Genomic DNA, 21,099 nt, shown 5'->3' with positions numbered 1-21,099 from the left:
GCCGATCTAGTCCCGTCTGCGCGCAGCTATCACGTGTAACATGGCAAATCGGGATTATTATTTTTGGATTGAGGATGGCATTTCGAGTAGAAATGTACAAAAGTGACGATTGAAAGTTAAGTGTGAGAATAAAAGAAGGTTACCAACGTGTCCTACATCTGTGATTGTGTGGATAGACTAGCTAACATATCAATCTAAGCTACCTAGTATACGTTTATTAACAGCATGTGTATGTTTAGATCGATAAATTAGTACGTTGATCAATAAGTACACCAGCACAAAGGTACTTGGCATCAGTAGTCATTATATATCGTCATCTTCGTCAGCAAGTTCATCAGCCAGTTCCTCCGGAATATCATCTGCAACCTCTGGACTAGCTACAGAACCACCTGCAGCACCTGCAGCACCCTTGCGTGCGCCACCCACAGCGAGTTTGTCTGCTTCTTCATTCCCGAAATGGCGGTTATGTCCCTTGACCCATTCAAAGTTGGTGGTCACTTTGAGGGACTCGCGCTCATTGATCTTGACCAGGACTGCCTGGATCAGGTCCCTGTTCTCTACCGGTCTGTTGTCTGATGTTTGCCAGTTGTTGCGAACCCATTTGTGGAACCAAGTAGTCACACAATCGATGGAATACCGGCTGTCAGTGACAATCGTCACGGGCCGATGTCGTGGTGCAATTTCGAGAGCGCGTAGGATTGCCGTCAGTTCGGCGCGTTGGTTTGTCTGGCGACTGCCCTTGAGCGGCTCAGAGACGTTTCTGCTGGGAGCAAGGAGTCAACCGTTAGAGAACTTTGCCAATATAGACATAGAGCTTTCTTGCTGCTTACCTTGTATCGCCAGGACCAAAATAAACGCCCACACCCGCTTGTGCACCTTTGTGCCCATTCCCAAGCGAGCTTCCATCTGTATAGATTCGCAGCATTCCCGGAGGCGCCGTAGGTTGTGTTTTCGTTTCCTTCTTCTGATCCGGAGCTCTGTACACAACCTTGCCAGTAGCAGGCTCAAGCAGAACGTTGGGATCGAATCCATCCTCGGCATTCGGCGGGAGAGGTGCAATTCCAGCAGCTACTTCCTCGCCTTTCTCATCCCTGGGGTTCGTCGCCGTCGTGCCGGGGACTGGGGCTGGGGCCGGAGCGTCCTTTCCAGCCTCCTTCTGTCCTATTTGCACGAATTCTTCGGCCTCCCTTCGACTTTCAAACTTTTTGAATCTAGGTCGTACGAACCCTATGATCTGAGCTTGTGCTTCTGACCAATCCAAATAAACACCGGGAACTCGTCCGCGCTGCACGCCATAGAATCGTGTTGGCTCCTCGCCGTTCTTGGTGTCAATATTGATTTTCTCGCCCTTGATAAACGAATTGGCCTGGTCAATCGAAGGAAATGTTTTGACTGCCCAAAAAGAAAAAAGAAGAAAGAAAAAAATTAGTTGGGCACTGTTTCTATATTTTGAGAAAAGAGAGTGAGATAAACTTACAGTCTGCATTTTTGAAACCCGTAACCTGAGCAAGACAGTCATTCCAATTAAAGTACACTCCTGGGATAAAGCCCCTCTTCACAGCATAGTATTTTGCAGTCGGTCCTCTTTTTCGCTTGACTCCAGCAGCAGTCTTTGTTACCGTTCGCGCGAAAATCACATCATCGGTTGGTGTTGGGCCCGGGCTTGGGGAGGGCGTGGTTGTAGAAGTATTATTATTATTATTCATGACGGTGTATGTTGTAAGAGGAGACACGAGACAGAGATTCGAGCGTGTAATTGAGTAACACAAAAACTCAGCGCAGTTGGTATGGTGAAAGCTTCTCTTGTTGCTGCTGGCGGTGCTTCTTTCTTCCAGTGGTCGAACCAGCTGCTGCAGACTGAGGGGAATCCTCCGTTGCAGTACAGCGGCGGATGAAAACGACGACGACAGCAACAGCGCGGCGGTCGTTCTTGTTTTTGGAAGGTAAAAAGAAAAATAAATAAATAAATCACTGCATTTGTTCGATCTTGGGCGCCAGGGCTTGTTGAGTGAGGGAGAAAGGCCGGCGGGAGAACGAGGGAGGTGCTGCAGGTAGGAAGAGGAAGGTCGGTGATTGGCTGTCCACCCCCCCCTCTCGGTCTCTCCCCTCAATGCTGGAGATCACGACTCAACATCAGGGAGGGGCAGAGCCTGACTTGTGTAGGAGGGGAATGTGGGAAACATCGGTTATTTCGAGTGAGAATTGCTACTGCTACTGTATAGTTACGCTACAACATGGATAGAACTTGGAAAAGAAGACTTTTGGTGTCTTCAAAGCTATAGAGGCACGAGACCAGTCAGCCAGTCCCATACAGACCAAAGGCAAACTCGAGTCGGTCAAGACCACGTAGTTCTTCTCGACAACCAGAGATGTTAAACAAGGATAAGTACACATCATCGAAAGGCTAGAAATCGAATTCTCCCAAAGAAGAAAATGCCAGCAAAGTAAATAAGAGTCCATACATCGTCATTTCCTCCAATGACAAAGAAAGAAAGAAACCATCATTCCGCCTTCCCACTGCTCCAGCCTGACCCTCGCCACACTGCTGCATCTGTCGGATCTTGTGTTCTGTTCTGAAAATGGAAATACAGGATAATATATGTCCCTCCGCTATTGATGCCAGTCCGCCGTGAGTACCCGCAATAGATGAGCGCCAATGTCCAGTCAAGAAAATCGAAATGTTAAGTAAGAAAGGGATATAATAGGCATGTCGATGAGATATAAAATGGTATAGCGAGGCCCGCAGATGCAAGCTTGGTCAAACGCACACGCAAGGTGAAAATGAAACCAGACAAATAAATGAGAAAATCTTGCAATGGGGAGAGCCTCGAATTATTGATCAGTGAAACCGCAATGGAAGATCAAACAGAAAATCATGGGCTCGTAGACAAGATTAGTGTCGTTAAAATGAAATATTAAAAATGCCCACCCTATGTACATCCGCCGATGCCTGTCAGAATTTCCGAGACTTGATGTGCGAAATATGTCTCGTTCATATATTAAATATTGTGAATACAAAGGGCGGAGATCGGCGAGGTCATAACCACAACGGCCAAAAAAATCCATCCGCCATGAAGAAGACACCGAAGATACCGAAGATGCATGTGTCGAGGGAACAGGCCAAACGTGACTGAAGAGTATGAAAAAATGATTCAACATCAAGGCGAAGTGATGCGCTGGTAGAATAGGAGATAGGCAACTTTGTTGTCGCGAGTGCCATATCTCCCAATTGGCGTTCTGGAGCCAGGAGAATTGCCCGAGGTCGAGGGAGACGAGACGCCATTGGGGGCAGCAGCATTGATGGACTTTTTGCTTGCATGCCCACCCGGTCCAGTTGCATTGACTTGACTCCAGCCCTTCTCATCATCCACCCGGTCTTGTTGATCGATCTGTTCGAACATGTTCGGGTTACGGTCCCGTTTGTGTTGTTCCAGCGCAGCCGCGAGAACTTTAGGGTCTTCTTCACTCCCTGCTTCAGCGACATCTTCGCTGCGCACGCGGCGAATAACGGTATCGTCCATGCGGATCCATTCGCGGCCATCCTGACGTCGCACATCTACAGTATAGTGTCCGCCGCTAGCGTTCTTTCCGTGGTGGTAGATGACACCAATCAGTCGGTATTTGGGAAGCCCGCCATGAATAGCCATGGCATTGCGGCGGTTAGGAGGGAAAACTTCGCGTGGAACCTCTAGCTCTAGAGGATATCCAACCTTTTTCCAAATCTTTTGTGTGCCCCGAGTGACGCTATCATATTGAAACCGCTTCAGGTGGAGAATAAGAACAGGCGGCAATGTTTCGATAAAGACTTGTTTCGTGGCAGAAACTTTGGCGCCTCTCGGGGAGTTGAAATCGCCGTGGATTGTTTCAGGCTTGGTAAGCCCTTTCAATGCATCGATAATATTGTTGACTTCCGGAGATCCAATGTCAAGTTGTAAGGGTTGGTATGGTTCCAGGGTCACCGAGTTCTTATTCCCAGGGACCTTCAATTCCGACCGAATCTTTCCTCCAAAGATCTTGGTGATTGGTGACTCGAAATTGATGTCACCAGACGACCGTGTGATAGCAGCCTTTTGTTTATGGCCAACCTCCAGCCATCCATCAGCTCCTGAATCCGTTGAAGCCTTTTCGGCCGCTGTCGTGGCGGACTGCTCTGTGCCGGCACCGCTGCCGCTCTGCAATGCTTGGGCGCATTCTTCATGGAGTTCTTCCAAGAAGAAGCCCAGGAATTCTTGGGCATCCTGTTGGTGACCACGCTAAAATCATTCGTGTCAGCAGAGCCGAGCTTCAGGTCGTAATGGAAGAACTCACCGTCATATCTCGGAAGCGTGGAAGTTCGCGTATCACTTCATAAACGAACTCTGGTGTGAATGCACTGCCATACTCTTCAAGTTCCTTGTGTTTGAGCCGCATGCGTAGCAAATCCTCAGAGACAGCTGCATCGATCACTCGAAATTCCCGCATAAACATTATTCTAAAAACATTCGTCGTTAGACTTTTACAAAGTTCGCTTATAATCTAGTTTACTTACGTTGAATCAATGAGCGGAACGTTGCTCTTGAAACTGTGCGCCGCGCGACGCCCGACATGGTCGAGAAATTGGTAAAAAGGCACGCAAAAAGCCAATATTTGAAGCACCTACTATGAGATTAGCATTTTGAAATATAGAAAAGGGCCATTTGTCTTACAGAGTTCATATAACACATGTTTCCTGTGTTAACAAGGCCCCTCGGTTCGAGAAAAGATATCTTCTCCCCGTACTGTTCAACATCGGAACCAAGGTTATGCAAAACATCACCTATGGATTCGCTCCGAGAGAGCTGCAAGTTTCCTATTTCCACTGAAACGTCAGGTGCAACGTTGGAGGCACGAGACTGGCCCTTGGAACGAACTAGATCAGCCCACGACTTTGGGGCTGTTTGTGGCGGTGTTGCTAGTTTTTCAGAGGTCGACTCCTCGGTTTCCTCCTGTGTACTCGTAGCAACCGTTTCAGCTGTGGGTTGAGCAACTGCTATATCAGTTTGCTTTCCAGGAACCGATGTCTTTTTAGCAGTAGAGCCTTGTGGGAGAATAGGCACCACCGGAAGTAATGGTCCTGTCTGTTTAGCAGGCTGTGAAGGAGTCTGAGGTTGACCTCTAGAACGAGAAGCTAACTGCGGCGTCGCGGTTGAAGATGGTGTAGTAGGGTGAGTCGAGTCGGACTCTGATGGGGCATGCGAAGTAACTGGGGTCTGTGGCTCTGAAGGGCCAGGCATGTATATAGGCGCTGTTTGCACTGGCAACTGACCCTCTTCAGACTCGGTGGCCGTTTTTTGTTGATTTATATTGACGGGGAACTCGACCCAAGCATCTGACATTTGTAAAGAACGACCAGGGCCACGCTTATGGGGTGCACGAGGAGGAAAGGGTTCATCGGGTACAGAGAGCCACGGTAACTGCGAAACGTTTAACATTTAAGACAGAAAAAAAAATTCATCAAACCACACAAGATTATTCAACTTACTGGTGCACGGAATGGTTTTTGAATATGCAAAGGTGTTTTAGGAGCTTCTGGGATAGGAGGAGATGGAACAGCCGCGCTGGGAGTTGACATGGCAGACTGTAAAGCGGATGGTGGACGCTCCTGAGCCTGAAGAGGCATTTGAACAGCAGGCGGAGGAGACATGGCAGACTGTATAGGCGTCGAAGCTGCTGACCTCGGCTGAGGAGGATATGCATTCAAAGGTGCATGGATAGGGGCCATGACTGGCTGTGTATGTTGTTGATAAGACGAGACAATCAATGGGGCATGGGGGTACGGGGGCTGGTATTGACGGTGGGGAGGGCCTGGCGGCATGTTCACACCAGGTGGAGGCGGATGCATCTGTGGATAGGCGTTATACCATGCCGGTGGGTAATGCTGTGCATAAGGCGGCATATGGCCGTTGACAGGAGGGGGGTGGTAGTTCATGTACGCTGGAGGAGAGCGCATATTGGGTGGCGCCGGGGAGTAATGCATATCATGCTGTCGCCGCTGAGGAGGAGGAGGCGGCATGGGCGACTGCCCATGGGGCATCGCAGGCAGATGATGGTTTATCATGTCCAGGCAGGTGGTGTTGGTTGCCTTGCTGGAACTGAAGCCATGCGAAACGAGAAACAGCCAACAGCCAACAGATTGGGAGCTAGATGGTCCAGTCGCCTACGTCGCCATGCTGCGCGCAAGGCAATTAAGGGCTGGAGTGTTGTGTTATGCGCTTGAGGATGGATGACTGGGTGCTGGGCGATTGCGGAGATGAGGTCAGTTTTTGCGGGACGTTTGCGTGGTTTTGCACGACACCAGCCACGATGCTCTGTAGAGGATGGGGCACTCACCACAGGGCAGGGCTTGAAAAAAAGAAAACAAAAAAGAAAGGAACGAATGCTCCTCAAACGCACGGCGGATGGGCGAGGAGGATACTGATGGGCGAGGATGGAGGTCGCAAGTGGGTGGTGGAGGTCACAACGTCCTGGTCCCGATGGCGGCTCAGCTAGAGGGAAGGTAAAATTTCTGGCGAGCTACCTGTGAGGCTGCAGCAAAAAAATTAGTGGAAAACCACAGCCCGATGCGAGGCTCGAACTCGCAGCTTTCAGCTATACAGCTGGAGCATCCCTCCTGCAACAGGTGGGGGCTTTTGCTTCAATTCTTAAAAGGCTGACATTCTAACCAATTGAAATAATCGGGCATTTTCGATTGCGATATGAGGTTTTACAATGGTATATATTCCGTACGAGAGTCATGCTGGGGCTTATTTTATAAAGCGAAGCGAAGCAAATCAATATTGAATAAAATGATAATTCAAGAAAACGACATCTACAATCACAAGTGATAGGGTACTAAACAAGGGAAAAACACATCACCGTTAGGCCTGAGCTATGTCACAACTCGCTTGTATGCAAATCACAACTCTCTCACACACTTGGGGTCCCTTCTGTGTAGCCTCCGTCAACAAAGCGGGCTAGTTCCGGTCCATGTGCACTCTCCTTGTTGAGATAAATATACCGTCGAGGAAATTTGGCGATTTCCTCATAGTACATCCCATCAGCCATTAAATTAACAAACGTGTTGGCTGCATAGAGTGACCTGGAACTGTTGCCAGTTACCGCGAATCTCTGACGTTCAGGTCCGGAAGACGGTGTGTATCTGAGAAGGAAGCCGAGTCGACTCGCTGGGTCTGTGTCTAATGCTTGAGGGACATAACAGTTGGGATGTCTCTCACCATGAGGCTTTATCTCAATGCGCACGTAGATTGTCCCATCCCCAATGTCTTCGCCTTTCCGGAAAAAGATGTAACAAGAATTTACGGCGATAGCTCGGGTGACATTTGGGTCTGGGTTTGCTTGGTACCGATACTCCTTGTTCTCATACTTGTCAATTTCTTTTTTCCAGATTTGACCTTTACCCCTCGCCAGTCGTTTTGGGTGCTCCGTGCTGAGGAAGCCCTGATCAATTGCGTCCCTGCAGAGTGCTGCTGCATCTGGAATATGGACATCAAGTTGATCGTCGACTTCCTGATTTTCTGCTGGCCTCCGTGACACGAGCGACCGGACCTGGTGCAAAATCGTGGGTAATAGGGACACCGTCGAAGTGAAATCCATGTCTCCACTCACGGACTGTTTGGACGGAAACCCCTCGATTTCTTCGTCATCGCTTTCACTTTCGGATGCGAAGTCATCGTCACTGCCAGTTTCCTCTTCATCGCAAGCCTCGGGGCTGTCTGTCCTCATCTGGGCCATGGACTCTGGTAGGGCTAACAGGGGCAACTCTGTATCCTTTCTCACAGATGTCATATACGGAAGACCTTGGAGCGCCTCGTTGTAGCTCTTTTCTTTGGCTTCCGTAGCCTCTTGGACAATTGCCTGGATATGCTGATATGTTTTCTAGTCGTAAGCCTCAGGATCGCGCGTCCTCTTCTGGATTCTGACTTCCTGGTCGGAAATTTCCGGATCGAGCGGTCGCTTGGGAGGTTGAGGTTCGTCGTAACGACGCAAGGCATGCAAAATCATCAACAGTGCCCGAGGCAAAGATCCTGCGAGCTGCTCGATTTTTGTGAGGGTGTCTTTGTCAATGCCCTTTCTTGCCACCCAAAGCGCTACAAAAAGGTCCATTTTATCCACAGTTATGGGGGGCTTTCCCATTTTCTCATGTCTCCTCCAGGTAAGGATTGTCCCCACGATGCTGTGTGTTTCCAGTGAGTATGGCCGGATTCCCTCCAGGCGTAGCAGACTGATAGCACATCGGATGGCCTCGCTGATTTTAGTGCTATCAGTCCCAGTTCTCGACCAAATTTTGGATGGAAGGGCAGGGCATTGAATGAACAAACGGTTGAAGTATGTAACAAAAATCTTGTAGCGAAAGCCGCGAAGCTCAAGATCGAAAGTTTTCAGAGACCGTGGCCGAACTGCATTTGCGGCACGAGGACCACACAAGAAAAAGATTCTTGCTTGGCTTCTCAAGATCAAACTTCGGTGGGCCTGGTGACCTTCATTCTCATCAGACAAGTTGTCCACACCCAAGGGAGAGAATTGTTTGAAATTGTATGTCCATGACAGAACATTCTCCAAAGTAAACCCGCAACCCCGTAGCGCCCACGGGAGACCGTTTTCTTGCTGTACTGAGGTCTCTAGGAACACTTTTGACGCTTCAGATACTGCACCATAGTCGAGAATAAAAGCCACTTTTGCTGAAAGACTCCCAAGATATGGTACGGGTGTAGTGCTCCTCTCCTCATTGTATGCAAGAATCTTCTCGGATTCCAGTGAGTCCTTGACTCGTTGGAATAAGTCTTGGTCACCCAATGCGTCCTGCAGTGCCTTATCATAGTCGCATTGGAAAATTTGACGTGAAACGGTCAACTGTCTCCTCTTTTCAAGTTTTTGGTCTCTAATTCGGGCGCTCCGAAGTATAAGCCAATACTTGATTTGTATGTCAGGAGAGTTGCTGAGTGCATTGGCAAATATGGACCTTTTTGCATCAGGTTTGAATCCACCGTAGACCAATGGAGACATCACATTCAGCCCATAGCTGGTCATGGTTGGAACGAGCGTGTTGGGTTCACAACGATTGAGCATGCCATGGTGAGTGAAAAAGGCTTTGCAAAAGAGAGCCTCGAGAAGATTCATTTTTATCTTCTCCCAATTCTGTGTCGCCTTCTTCTCTTCACCAGTTCGATTCGCCTCATTGGATTTTGGTGAGCCCCATAACCTAATGAAATTGACTCGCCTATCCCCGTTTCCCAGCCAAATCATGTAGTAGTGCAGGGATTTTGTGGACCCTTTCAGTGATTTTTGAATGTGCTGGTTAACAATACGACGCTGAGGCTCGTTTGTTTGTCCGACATAAAGCCGGAACCATTCCTGGCATCTGGTATCTGTGACGAAATTCAAGTAACCAATTGGGCCAGTCCATGCCTCGTCCTTGTCCTGACTTGCCAGTGTCTCCATGAGAGCCTTTCTAGAGACAGGCTGCTCCTGTAGTTCTAGGACCTCGGGTCTCACGCAAGATAGAATTTCCGTTGTCACTGTTTGGATTCCACCATGTGCCTGGATCTCCCCAGAGTAATTATAGTCCTTGCATTCCGGAAGCATGCCCCCTATGATATCCTCTAGCATTTGCACACAAAGGGGCTGCAACTGTGGGAATGTCAACGTTTCCTGGACAGTGAGGCTCTAGAAAGTAGTTAGCATTTTAATAATTCTTAGTAAGGACGATTGCATCATGGAATAATAACCCCACCTTTCTAACGTCTTCAGGAATATTATCCCACATCGAATCACCGTGGAAGGGAGCCAAAACCGAGACGTTGCAGCTTCTGCCCCCTCCAAAGGTCCTCTTGTGGTCGCCATTTATGATAGTGTGATGGCTTGATGGTGATTCTCCGAATATGTCACGTCTGCGTTTTGCTTCGGCCTTTTTTTCTGCTTTTGTTCTGGCTAGGCGCTCTAGCCGTTCTGCCTTTTGCTCAGGCGTCTCCCGTATAATTCTACAGTATTGAGCGCTGTGGCCTTTTTTGTGACAAGTGTCACACCTCACAACATCTGGAGAGTTGCAGTGTATGCCCTTATGATCACCTTTACACCAACAACAAGGACAAAATGGGCACGCTTCAGTTGTAAATGGACCACATCCACACTCTGTACAAGATCTCTCATCCTCGTAAATCACCATATTGAGCTTTTTGGTGACAATGTGTCTTTGTTTGGTTGATGGAAAGACTAGGTAGAGTATTTTGGAATATTTGAAGAGTCAAGTTTGTGAAGGCAAAATTTTTCGATTTCAATGGCCATTACTATTCCTATTTAGATACCGCCATGTGCGAGACGATTTAGGTACCGCCGTCATTGTCTTGTCTTGCAGCTACGAGGAATTTTTGAGGGCACCGCCTTCATTGTCTTAATTTGAAGCCATACGACTACGGGAAATTTTCATTGATATTTTGGTAAACTGCTCACGGATATTTGGAATTACTTTAGAGCGGTCTTAGAATTAGGAGAATTAGGTTCAAAAATCAGGTTCAAAGAGAATATAGCTCGAATACTAAGAAATGATATGGTAAACTGCTCAGATGTATTTGGGATTCAAAATCACTTTAAACCCTGTTTTTAGAAATAGATTTGAGGAGTAAATAGCTGGAATACCAAGGTAGTATATAGTAACCTACGCAAATGTTTTCAAGGTCGCTTCGGAATTCAGCCAATTCGACGTTGATGTCAGGTATAAGTAGAAAATAGTGAAGAATACCGAGAGATATATATAACATTGAATAGACTGCACTAGTATCAGGGGTACTCTGAATCACTTTAAACAAGGTTGGAATTAATTCACAATAGAAGACAGCTTAAGCATCAAGAAATTACACAATACACCGCTCAAAGGGATTTAGAATCTCTACATGTTTGAGAGAGTACGTTGTGATCGAAAAGAGCGGCTAGTCGGCCTGAGGCACCCATTGATTGGTCGCGGAACAAACGCCTCCCTTGGTAGCTGGTGAGTGGCGAGAAATGAGAAATGCGCCACAGATTTGGGAATTATTCATCAGCTGTAACGAGTTTACTTGAAGGAAAAAAGTAGAACTCCTGCATCGATGCATAGCAAAAGGAATAGCTTCTGCCTTAGGTCTGACATCAAATGATGCCGTCGAAAACGCCAAGACCGGGGCTGGGATGACATAACGCGCGACTAACCAGACCTCACCCGCCGAGGGGCAACGGAGGTCAAGAATAGACCTTCTGGTCTGCAGCAATTCGAGGGTCGACACGCATGTGGCCCTGGGCCGCCATCACTTGCAAATCGCATCTTTTCCCCCATCGTCTTTCCCCGTCTCTCAGCGTGCGACGGTTGGGTTTGATAGAATAGGATTGACTAGTCAGCCAGCGTCTTATCAGCAGCAACACAGCATCCCGTCATCCCTCACCCCTCGGGCTTCGATCTCCATCTGAACACTGGTGCATCATCCCACGCTAGAGAGGAATACACATAGGCGGAGTTATGAGATATGTCGTCCGGTAGTGGACAGATGGTTGGTTCTTCCAAAGCGATTACCAACACGTCGAACCTTTCTTCGTCTCCCGCATCTTTCCAAGGCGTCCCCTCCCCTGCCGACGGAGGCGCCCAGCGACGCCCAGGAGGTACTGGAAGTTTTGGAGCCGGCTCTATATCGAGGAATTCTGCGTCTGCGAGGAGCATTCAAAACCGGAAGAACAAGCACAAGAAACACACGCGGCCGTCTCTGGTGAACGAGGATGCTGTAGCGGAGTCTGTAAGCGGCACTCTCTAGTATCATTAATAGTGCCTTTCAGTCCCATTACTGACTTGTTTATTGAGGCAATGATGAAGTCAACTACTAGCCGCAAAGGGCAGACGTCCATCACCCATTTGATGAACTTTTCTCTGCCTCCTCGTCCCCAGCGCCATCCAGTCCCGCACCGCCCACGACGAAATCCGACCTGGGGAATGGGCTCGGGCTACCACGCCGTCGATAAAGCCCGATACGTGCACGCAAATTACCGGTTCATCGTGAACCCTCAAAATGGCTACCACGCCCAGGCTGCAAATGCGGATGTGCATTTGGACTGGAATTCCGTCCTTCAGGTTTTGGCATCAGAACAGACCCAAGCTGCAAGCTGTCCAATTTGCCTTTCAATGCCGGTAGCCCCTCGAATGGCCAAGTGTGGTCATATATTCTGCTATCCTTGTTTAATCCGCTACATGCACTCGACCGACGACGAGACGCCGATGCCGGAGAGAAAAGCACGTTGGAAGAAATGCCCGATTTGCTGGGATACCATTTACATCTCGGAAACTCGCCCAGTGCGTTGGTTCATAGGCCAAGAAAATGATCTGCCCGTCGAAGGTGGAGACGTTGTACTTCGTCTTGTGAAAAGGAACCCTGGAAGCACTCTAGCCCTTCCTCGGGATGGAGCAGAAGAACTTGGCCCAGAAGACGATATTCCCTGGTATCATGCAGCAGAGGTCGCGGATTATGCACGTATTATGAAAGGCGGTGAAGACTACATGGTTTCTCAGTACGACACTGAAATCGAAGACCTGAAACGACAACAGCAAGAAGACGAGCTTCTCTTCGGCGATGACTCCACCTGGACGCACAAAGCTATCAACAGTATTAATGAGGCTAAAGAGAAGAGTCGAGGAATAGGCAATCCTCCGGATATTGCTCGTGTTGAAAAGAAACCAGCTCGGCCTCCAATTCAATTCGAGGAACCTTCAGAGGGGGTTCCCGACATGTATGCCTACCAGCAGACCGTCAAACTAGGGAAAACAGCAACATCGTCGGAATCTGTTGACGATAATTCCTCAGCACCTGAGCAACTTACTCAGGAACTAGGTGGTTTAAAGTTGGAAAACAACAGCAATGATAAATCGCAAGGGAAAAACAAGCAGCATATTTCTCCGACTAAGAAATCTACGGCTCGCGAGACCTTGGGCCATTCAAACGATCAGCCGTATTATTTCTACCAGTGTCTACCACACTTTTACCTATCACCGCTCGATATCCGCATTCTTAAATCAGCCTTTGGCGATTACTCGCTATTCCCAGCAACTATTCTTCCGCAAGTTGAGCACATTTCTACTGGACACGTTGTCGACGATGAATTACGGAAACGCGCCAAATATCTTGGACATTTACCATATGGCTGCGAAGTCAATTTTCTTGAATGCGATTGGACTGACATTGTCGTCCCAGAAGTATTAGACCGATTCCATAGCGAAATAAACAAGCGAAGACAAAGGAACCGCGATAAAGAAAGCAAGGAAGAAAAAGACCGGCTCCGAGCCGAGAAAGAAGAAGACGAAAAACGCTGGGCAGCTGCTCGCCGCAAGCAGCCCGTCTACGAGAGCAGCAGCAGCGAACGCCCATTCTCCGACCAAGACTTTTTGCCCCTAAGTGGGTCTACACCAGCTGATGCAGATTTTTCAGCCTCCTCCCCGCCTGGAAACAGTAGCTCGATACCGTCTCGATTTGAAGCCCTTGCATCACCCTCAACAAGTCCTCCTGGTGGTGGTGCACGGACTGTATGGGGCACAGCTGCTATCGGATCCAGTTCACCAGGCCCAGCCCAAAGACCTTCCAATGACGGTTGGCTGCGAGGCTGGGAAGATGATCTGTTGGGACAGCAAGAGGCCGAACTCATTGCCCAAACTATGCCTGATGCACAACCACAACCAAGTGCTTCAGGTGGTCGGAAGAAGAAGAACAAGAAAATCACACTAATGTCAACAAATATACAACGAGGTGCTTAAACTTATTTCTTTCTTTCTGTTTCTCTTTTTTCTTGCACATTTGGAACATGGCGGACTTTGTGCTTAATTGGTATATTATACAATACCATTGAGATAAATATCAACTTGCTTTGGCTAGCAACTACAGCGCTGAGTAGTTGATTTAATTTTATGAGAAAAGAATCAAATGTATAGCAATTGACATACACACATCATCGTTCTGATACATCGTGCACAATGTGCTATCAAGTTAGTTGCAGGCAGTGTCAAAACATGATTGGCCCGTTGCTTGTTCCAGCTTCAACTACAACTACTTCCCGGCTCCTCGTATAGTTTTGCCTGCTTTTTCTTATTTCGACTTGTGTGGTTTACGTGAGTTTCGGCCTGCTGCTGCTGCTGTTGTACGAGTGGCGAGCGCTCACGAAAGTCATATCGCTGGTTTGAGGTGGTGCGTTGAAGTATGTCGCGTTCAAGGATCCACTTCTCCTGTTGTTAATAATATGTGAGACTGAAATCATCATTCACTCTCTCAAACAAGGGTTTCTTACAAGAGCTCTCGTATAGTCTCGAAGACCCTGCATGTACTCGGAAGTGCGGCGTCTGTGGCCAGGACACTTGCAAAAATCGCACCACTTTGCTGTCTAAAAGGGGAAAAAAAAAGGTAATTTAGCACTATCCATCGCAGTAGGGGAGATTATAGACAAAAAAGAGTACCTTTCCTTTCTGGGTGCGGGTTTGCCCTGCTGGATGATGAGAGTAAGTGAAACCAGGTGTAGCAAGAGCAACGGCAGCAACCATTTTGAGAGAAAATGGGGTGTGCTTGAAGGAAATATATTCGGAGAGGGGGGGTATTTTGATGATGGAAAAAAGATAAGCAAGAAGAGAAAGGGGAAGTAAGGCTATAGCGGTGTTTAATAGCTGAAGAAGCGGTCCCCTTTACACGAACAAAGGCATCAATTGATACATGTATTCCGCAGGGTACTTTGGGAAAACAAAAGAACGCCCAAGAAGGCGGTACTATCCGTGGAAAAACAAGTCTTTTCAGGCCTGGCATTCCAAGGGGTTTAGTCTACAACATATATTTCTACGGCCCAAGCACCTGAACGTGGCCAACAAGGTTTATTTGAAATGAGACTCAAGTCAAGTTCAATGTTCTTGTACATATAGATACAGCCCTCGTTTGGTATTTTCCTCATTACTTGAAGAATAAAAGAACCAGAATGTCAGATATTTGGTTTCACCTCCATGAGTTTTTAATTATTCTATCAACAGTTGTCAAGTCATCTCTGATTAAGTACCCTCCACTATCAACCCAATCAAGAATTATCGCCTGCACGGCAAACTAATGTGTACTAAGTAGAAGTTAAATTGGCTATATTTGAGATTTTCTACATGAAGAGCTCGTCTTAGCTTCGCCAGCCGCCTATTAGACAGCATGACTACTAGACTCCAGCACCACGGTGAGGTGCGAGCACATCGCTGGAGACCTGGTGGCTAGCCAGGCACCCATTTGAAAAATGGGATTTGAGTCTTGTCTCGTAATCGTTCAGGATCGACAGCTTTTCAGCGTCGAGGGGTCAACAACAGCTTTTCAGCGTCGGAGGGTCAACAACAGCTTTTCAGCGTCGGGGGGTCAACAACAGCTTTTCAGCGTCGAGGGGTCAGCAACAGCTTTTCAGCGTCGGGGGGTCAACAGCTTTTCAGCGTCGAGGGGTCAGCAACAGCTTTTCAGCGTCGATCGGGAGGAGGGAGGACCACAACTTGTCTATCACCGGCTTCGGCCGGTATCTCCAAATCCGCCATTTGCTGGTCCAGTTGGGTCTGGGGGTCGCCTCCTCGGGCACCGGCTTCGTCGACTCCGTGCTCCTGGGGCTGGGCCTGAGGCTGGTGGGCTTCGGCCGCCTGCTCCCTACGGGCCTGCTCCCGCCGTTGGTCACGACGTTGGCGCCGCTCAGGGTTTACAGGAGCCCGCCGTTTAGAGGTACGGTTACGGCGGCCGGTGTTGGTGTTGGTGGTGGTGGTGGTGGAGTTGTTGCGGTAGTTGTGCCTCAAGCCACTCTGTTGCAATATGTCAGGTCGAATATGCATCGGGAGGTCCCTCAAGCAAGCACTTACAAGAGCCATGAGGCCAGCTTGCAAGCGGCACTCATTGGTGTTGTGGGCAATGCTCTCGCACACCTCGCACCACTTGTTGGCCTGCATTCATTTAGCACTATCCTCACGCTGATGAATATATTGTGAATACCTTGGGGCCTTTCCCGGCGCCGGGTTTCTCAGGGGGGCCGCGGCCACCTCTTTTGCGATTGGGCTTACGCCCTCCTGCTCCGGAGGCGCCGGGTCCTGAGCCGTGCGCGCCAGCACGTTTAGTGGCTTGGTCGGCCATTCTCTGAGAGAGAGAGAGAGAGAGAGACACGAGTGTTTGGTCTGAAAGACAGTTGAACGATGGAAAACTTCCTGTAAAGGAGGCGATCTGGTGTTTCTCGAGGGAAGAAAAAGAAGAGAAGAAGAAAGAGGAAAAGAAGCAGAGACGAGAAGAAAACCCCAGAGGAGGGAGGAGCGTTGCCCGGCTGCCATCGCGGTGCCCAAATAGGAAACCGCTTTCGACAACGACAACGACAACGACAACAAAAAAGCTATACAAGTGGATCCTTTTGCTCCACCCATGTGTGTGTGTTGAGTGATAATATCCAGACAGGAAAGAAAACCACGCCTTAGCATATCAGTTTACAGTTCATGGCATGTAATCAGTAGTATCTCGTAGTTTACATCGATGTTGCTGGTGGTGGTATAACCACGTTGGCTTGATATTGAAAAGATAATCCATTTATTCAGGCACCGGTGAAGACTTGTCCCACTTTATTAGAAAAAAGTTCTTTGTTTGAAAATTTGTTGGTTGATCCATGACTGAATGTTTACTCGCTTATGTCGCCAGCCCAGCCTCCTCCAATCACCTTCTTCCCCTCTTCTTGACATCCCTCTTGGACTTCACTACCATACTCCTCAAAATGGCCAGCACAACAACACGAATTCGCAACACGCTGAACTCTTTGTGGACCAAGGTTCTCGATGATGACAAGATGAGCGGCAGTCTCGGCGTGGATGGTGATGTCTTGGGTGGTTTTCTTGAAAAGCACAATATTCGACTGGTCTCCCACGACTTCGAAATCACTGAAGTTGAAGACTCCCATCCACCTGTATTGTTCGCACCCTGCCCCCAGCATTTCCTTGATGAACATCCGATCGAGCCAGAAAAATGTGATGACCCAAAGTTTGGGAACCCGTTCTACAAATTTCCCGACTACGAAGCTGGTGGGACATGGATGGAGCCAGAGGAGTCCTCGCTTCGTGTTGCCCGCTATCTTGAGAAGTGGGCGTATAATGGCTTTCCGCGGAAGGGCACAGACGTCGTCGACTGTCTTCCAACCAAGAGGGGTATCACGCCTGTCAGGTAAAGTCCTTTTTTCAAAGTTCACTTTTTATCTTTAACCCTATGATACTAAATGTTAATTACAGATTTCCCCATGGACTCCTCTTGGGTGAAGGATTGTTAAGGAGTGGTGAAAAGGGCTGGAAAACAAATATTTATGAGTATGACATCGGCTTTTGGGGAGAGCAACACCCCCATATCATATTGTGTTCTCAGCAGTCAGAAGTCGGCCATGAAAACTGCATTATGCACGGTGAGCTGGCGCAGCTCATCACCGCAATGCGAAATCGCGCCCATGAGCCGGAAATGATGGAGAGCGGCGAGAACGGAGATTTTGAGGACGAGGAAGACGAGAACGAAGCTCTTTTCCCCGAGGGTTCGCCACTCGTATTCCAATACGAGCAGAGATTTCCGGTATGTACTATATATAATAGTATCCCACAGTTAATTTCACAAAAGTCTGACTGAGACATCTCTAGGTCGTCATGGTTTCTCTCGTTGGTCCTCAGCATGGCCGCATCTACTATGCCTGCATGGATGGGTTCGATGTGGTGATCCGACAATCACCGCTTTTCAGCTTCGAGAAGCGTGAAACCGCCCCTTGGGATTTTTTCGCCAGGATTCTTCTGAGCTATCCACTACACGAAGGCGACAAGGGCAGGTTGAGCGTTCCTCTTCGCGTCTAATCCATAGAGCTTTGGTGTTTCTCTATCTAGTTATCGACTTTCTATTTTTCTACGTGCGTAAGTACATGAAACACTAGACGAGGGTTTTCACGGCGGGCAGGAGCAAGCAGGATGACAACAACGTGTGGCTTCTTCCTTCTGAAGACCGCTATCCCCAGCCGCTCCTCTTTTATTCCTCTTTCTCTTCCCATCCACACTATCACGTCTATTCCTGTAAGAATATGGAATCCTCGCGGTTGTCCCTCTTTGTTTTCTTCCTCGACTAGCCTCACCCGCAGCATGGAGTCGGGAGTTCCCCCGTTAACCCACATCGTCAAACACACGATGTTGAATCCAACATGCGAACCCTGGCTATCATAGATGTTATTATTACGATCATAATGACATTTATCCAATATGGGATTCCCCTAAGAAATTGTGTCTCGGCTAACCGGTTTTTTCACATTGTTAGTGACGTTCTTGTTCCGTAGCTTGCCTCATACTACCCATAGAGTCAGTCCCCAAGGAATCCACCCACCAAGCCCAGTCCGCTCTTCAACTCGAGATCCTAAAACCTCTGAGTCTAGAAGGTAATAAGGACAGCAGCCTAGTAGCATTACCATTTCGTGGATATATCAAGATGCGGTGGTGTCAAGGGAAGGAGAGGGCTCACGCCGCCGAACAAGTATGGTTTTGACGTTAAAAAGAGGAATAAAGATATCAATTGCAAAAGAACTAAACAGAGACATAAAAAACAAAAACATACAACAGCTAGGATTCGCTGGTGGTCACCCACCCAACTACTAACCAGCCGGCGTGTGGCTTAAGTACGGCTGAGCGGACGGGAAGCCCTGTTTTCCACACCCTATGGTCGTATGTACCAGTCAAATAGGCTTAGTGATTTATATAGAAAGCTCATGTATCAAATTGAGTGTTGCTAGGGCTTGGTGGTGATCGAGCATGTACTTTTATAGGTGGGTGGTGCTGTTGTTTACTTTCTGCTTGTGATACTCTTACTACCTCTTTGATTAATCAAAGTCCTTGTCCTCGCTGGCCGATTCAACACGCCCTCATCTCCATGAGATGTAATGATGTACACCTCAAATAAGCCGGTGTCGAGCTCGACGATATTATCAATTTCTGGGGCGTCCCTCGGTGTCCCCCTTTTATTCAAGTAATGAGAAAAATACCAAACAAGGGCTGTATCTATATTTACGAAGAACATTGAACTTTACTTGAGTCTCGTATCAAATAAACCTTGTTAGCCACGTTCGCGTGCTTGGGCCGTACATATACTGTAGACTAAACCCTTAGAATGTGTCTTTTTTCCACGGATAATACCGCCTTGTTGACCTTTATCTTTTGTTTCCCAAAGTACCCTTCCCGAAGCCCTGTATCAAGATAGAAAACCCTCAATTGACACAGAAAAACTAGACTCATGATATACCCCTTATTGGGATGCACCAGCTGACTGTGTTTAAACCACCATCAATAACACGCTGTTGGTGTCGTGTCCCGAGCAACGGCTGATGGCTCGTTCTTGGAAAGAGAAGGCACCTTCCTCGCATACTCTCTAGCGCGTCACAGCAAATACTTCTTTGAGTCTCCATCCCTCCCTACCCGTTTAGACTCTCCCACAATCCAATCCCTCTCGGCCTTTTTCTTTTCTTTTCGAACAGTCTATCTACGTGATAACTTCGTGAAAGTTTTAAGGTCTATCATTTCATCTCTCGGCAGCAATGCCTCGACGACCAGTTAGATCTCTTGCACAGAGAAACAAGCGATTGGAACAGCCAGCCTCCACTGCTGCGCGTCACCGAGCCCGAAGATCCCTAGCAGACCCAGAACCGCAATCGTCGACTACAACGTCGCGGCCAGCGCGTCCAGCACGGCTTTTCACCAGAGTACCTGGTTCGATCGACGAATGGAGAACTATGGCAACTAGAGCGGGCTTGCTTTGAAGGTCATTGAGAGGCTTCAACGACTTCAAATCTGGGTCGAATATCACTCAGCAGCAATTTTTGCTGTTTCGTACAGTGATAGTCAAACACGATCCTGTGGAATTCAGCGCAGATTTGTTCGATATGGGGCCACAAATCGCTACAGCAAGAGCGTTCCTGCAAGCATCAGACCCATTTCAAGTCTATATCCAAGCCATTGCCAACAATGGCTTTCAAGGATCGGGTGATTTTGGCCCACTGAGAAAGCAGCAGATGGAAGTTTTCGAGCCAGACAAGGACGAATCCCCTGTGAACGCCACATTCATAAACTTGTTGCAGGCCATTGCAGAAGTAGGCCCGGCTCCTCATTTTTCTCGTTGGCGACATACCAAAAAGAGATTCCGAGCGTTTTTCGGCTACGGCCGCGGCTATGAAGCCATAACCGATGGCCAACTAGAGACATATGCAACCAATGCTATAGAAGCAATTGTTGAATGCAAGTCTGCTGCCCGCCCTGGACTCGGTGACCGTGTTGATATTCAGGAGGCCGCTCAAATCGTAGCATGGATAAAGCAGCATGAAACTCCCGCAAACAAGCGCATCCTGGTTTCCCAGGATGACAAGGAGGTATTTGTCACAATTGCGGAATATGATAGCAACTGGTTGAGATATCTTCGGGGCGGGAGACTGGATCTCACCAGTGTAATGCAGATGCACCGATACGGCCCGTGGAAATTGGAACAAAGTTCCCATATGGAGAATCTTGCTGAAATTCTCCTTGCCATTACGCTCTGAGGAGGCCGTACACTTCCTATCACATGACGAATGCAAATTCCTTGCAAACCGAGAGAATATGTCCACTCTCGAGGCTGAAAAAATTGACGCTGCATAAGCTGTTGATGACCCCCTGACGCTGAAAAGCAAGCTGTTGGTGGCCCCCCGACGCTGCATAAGCTGTTGATGAACCCCCGACGCTGAAAAGCTGTTGATGGCCCCCCGACGCTGAACAAGCTGTCGACCCCTGACGCTGCATAAGCTGTCAACCCGGCGCTGAACAAGCTGTCGGCCGAACCCTAGCGATGAGCAGACACCTCTTCGTGGTGCTTGGGACTAGTACTTACAGTTGACCCTTCAACTGTTTGAGGAAGCTAAGATCTGCTCTGAATTAATACTTTGCTTTGAAAAGTCTGCTTAAATCTATCTCGGACTGCATTCCCTAAACTAAGTTCCAGAAAGCAGAAACTGGAACTCCAGATGATGTTAGAAGAACGATTGTTACATTGTCGTCGGATTCCGCGGGCCCCGCGGGCTCCA

The 21,099-nt window shown here is 48.3% G+C and overlaps 7 protein-coding genes and 1 non-coding gene across 8 annotated transcripts; 3 read left to right on the top strand and 5 right to left on the bottom strand.

Annotated features, from left to right (window-relative positions):
- Positions 1–303: 303 nt before the first annotated feature.
- On the bottom strand, positions 304–1,706 carry TRUGW13939_11463 (uncharacterized protein; the record flags this gene model as incomplete). Its single annotated transcript, XM_035494570.1, has 3 exons — positions 304–763; positions 831–1,392; positions 1,478–1,706. 3 exons carry the CDS (start codon positions 1,704–1,706, stop codon positions 304–306), a joined length of 1,251 nt encoding a protein of 416 aa, XP_035350463.1.
- Positions 1,707–3,158: 1,452 nt separating this feature from the next.
- On the bottom strand, positions 3,159–6,052 carry TRUGW13939_11462 (uncharacterized protein; the record flags this gene model as incomplete). The annotated part of the gene is made up of 5 exons (XM_035494569.1): positions 3,159–4,253; positions 4,309–4,471; positions 4,529–4,635; positions 4,686–5,432; positions 5,501–6,052. 5 exons carry the CDS (start codon positions 6,050–6,052, stop codon positions 3,159–3,161), a joined length of 2,664 nt encoding a protein of 887 aa, XP_035350462.1.
- A 520-nt stretch (positions 6,053–6,572) lies between these two features.
- TRUGW13939_11461 lies at positions 6,573–6,698 on the bottom strand. Its single transcript has one exon. It is a non-coding gene; the product is annotated as a tRNA-Lys (tRNA).
- A 226-nt stretch (positions 6,699–6,924) lies between these two features.
- Positions 6,925–9,858, bottom strand: TRUGW13939_11460 (uncharacterized protein; the record flags this gene model as incomplete). Its single annotated transcript, XM_035494568.1, has 3 exons — positions 6,925–7,881; positions 7,939–9,681; positions 9,790–9,858. The coding sequence occupies 3 exons, from the start codon at positions 9,856–9,858 to the stop codon at positions 6,925–6,927; spliced, it is 2,769 nt and encodes a 922-aa protein (XP_035350461.1).
- A 1,649-nt stretch (positions 9,859–11,507) lies between these two features.
- On the top strand, positions 11,508–13,774 carry TRUGW13939_11459 (uncharacterized protein; the record flags this gene model as incomplete). Its single annotated transcript, XM_035494567.1, has 2 exons — positions 11,508–11,771; positions 11,837–13,774. 2 exons carry the CDS (start codon positions 11,508–11,510, stop codon positions 13,772–13,774), a joined length of 2,202 nt encoding a protein of 733 aa, XP_035350460.1.
- A 1,707-nt stretch (positions 13,775–15,481) lies between these two features.
- Positions 15,482–15,877, bottom strand: TRUGW13939_11458 (uncharacterized protein; the record flags this gene model as incomplete). Its single annotated transcript, XM_035494566.1, has 2 exons — positions 15,482–15,811; positions 15,869–15,877. 2 exons carry the CDS (start codon positions 15,875–15,877, stop codon positions 15,482–15,484), a joined length of 339 nt encoding a protein of 112 aa, XP_035350459.1.
- An 881-nt stretch (positions 15,878–16,758) lies between these two features.
- Positions 16,759–17,866, top strand: TRUGW13939_11457 (uncharacterized protein; the record flags this gene model as incomplete). Its single annotated transcript, XM_035494565.1, has 3 exons — positions 16,759–17,201; positions 17,267–17,594; positions 17,660–17,866. 3 exons carry the CDS (start codon positions 16,759–16,761, stop codon positions 17,864–17,866), a joined length of 978 nt encoding a protein of 325 aa, XP_035350458.1.
- Positions 17,867–19,584: 1,718 nt separating this feature from the next.
- TRUGW13939_11456 (uncharacterized protein) lies at positions 19,585–20,580 on the top strand (the record flags this gene model as incomplete). The annotated part of the gene is made up of 2 exons (XM_035494564.1): positions 19,585–19,756; positions 19,820–20,580. The coding sequence occupies 2 exons, from the start codon at positions 19,585–19,587 to the stop codon at positions 20,578–20,580; spliced, it is 933 nt and encodes a 310-aa protein (XP_035350457.1).
- Positions 20,581–21,099: the final 519 nt, after the last annotated feature.

Source organism: Talaromyces rugulosus, chromosome VI (genome assembly GCF_013368755.1).
Source record: "Talaromyces rugulosus chromosome VI, complete sequence".
NCBI classification, from domain to species: Eukaryota; Fungi; Ascomycota; class Eurotiomycetes; order Eurotiales; family Trichocomaceae; genus Talaromyces; species Talaromyces rugulosus.
The sequence above is the reverse complement of the archived record's forward strand: the minus strand, read 5'-3'. Positions and strand labels throughout refer to the sequence as shown.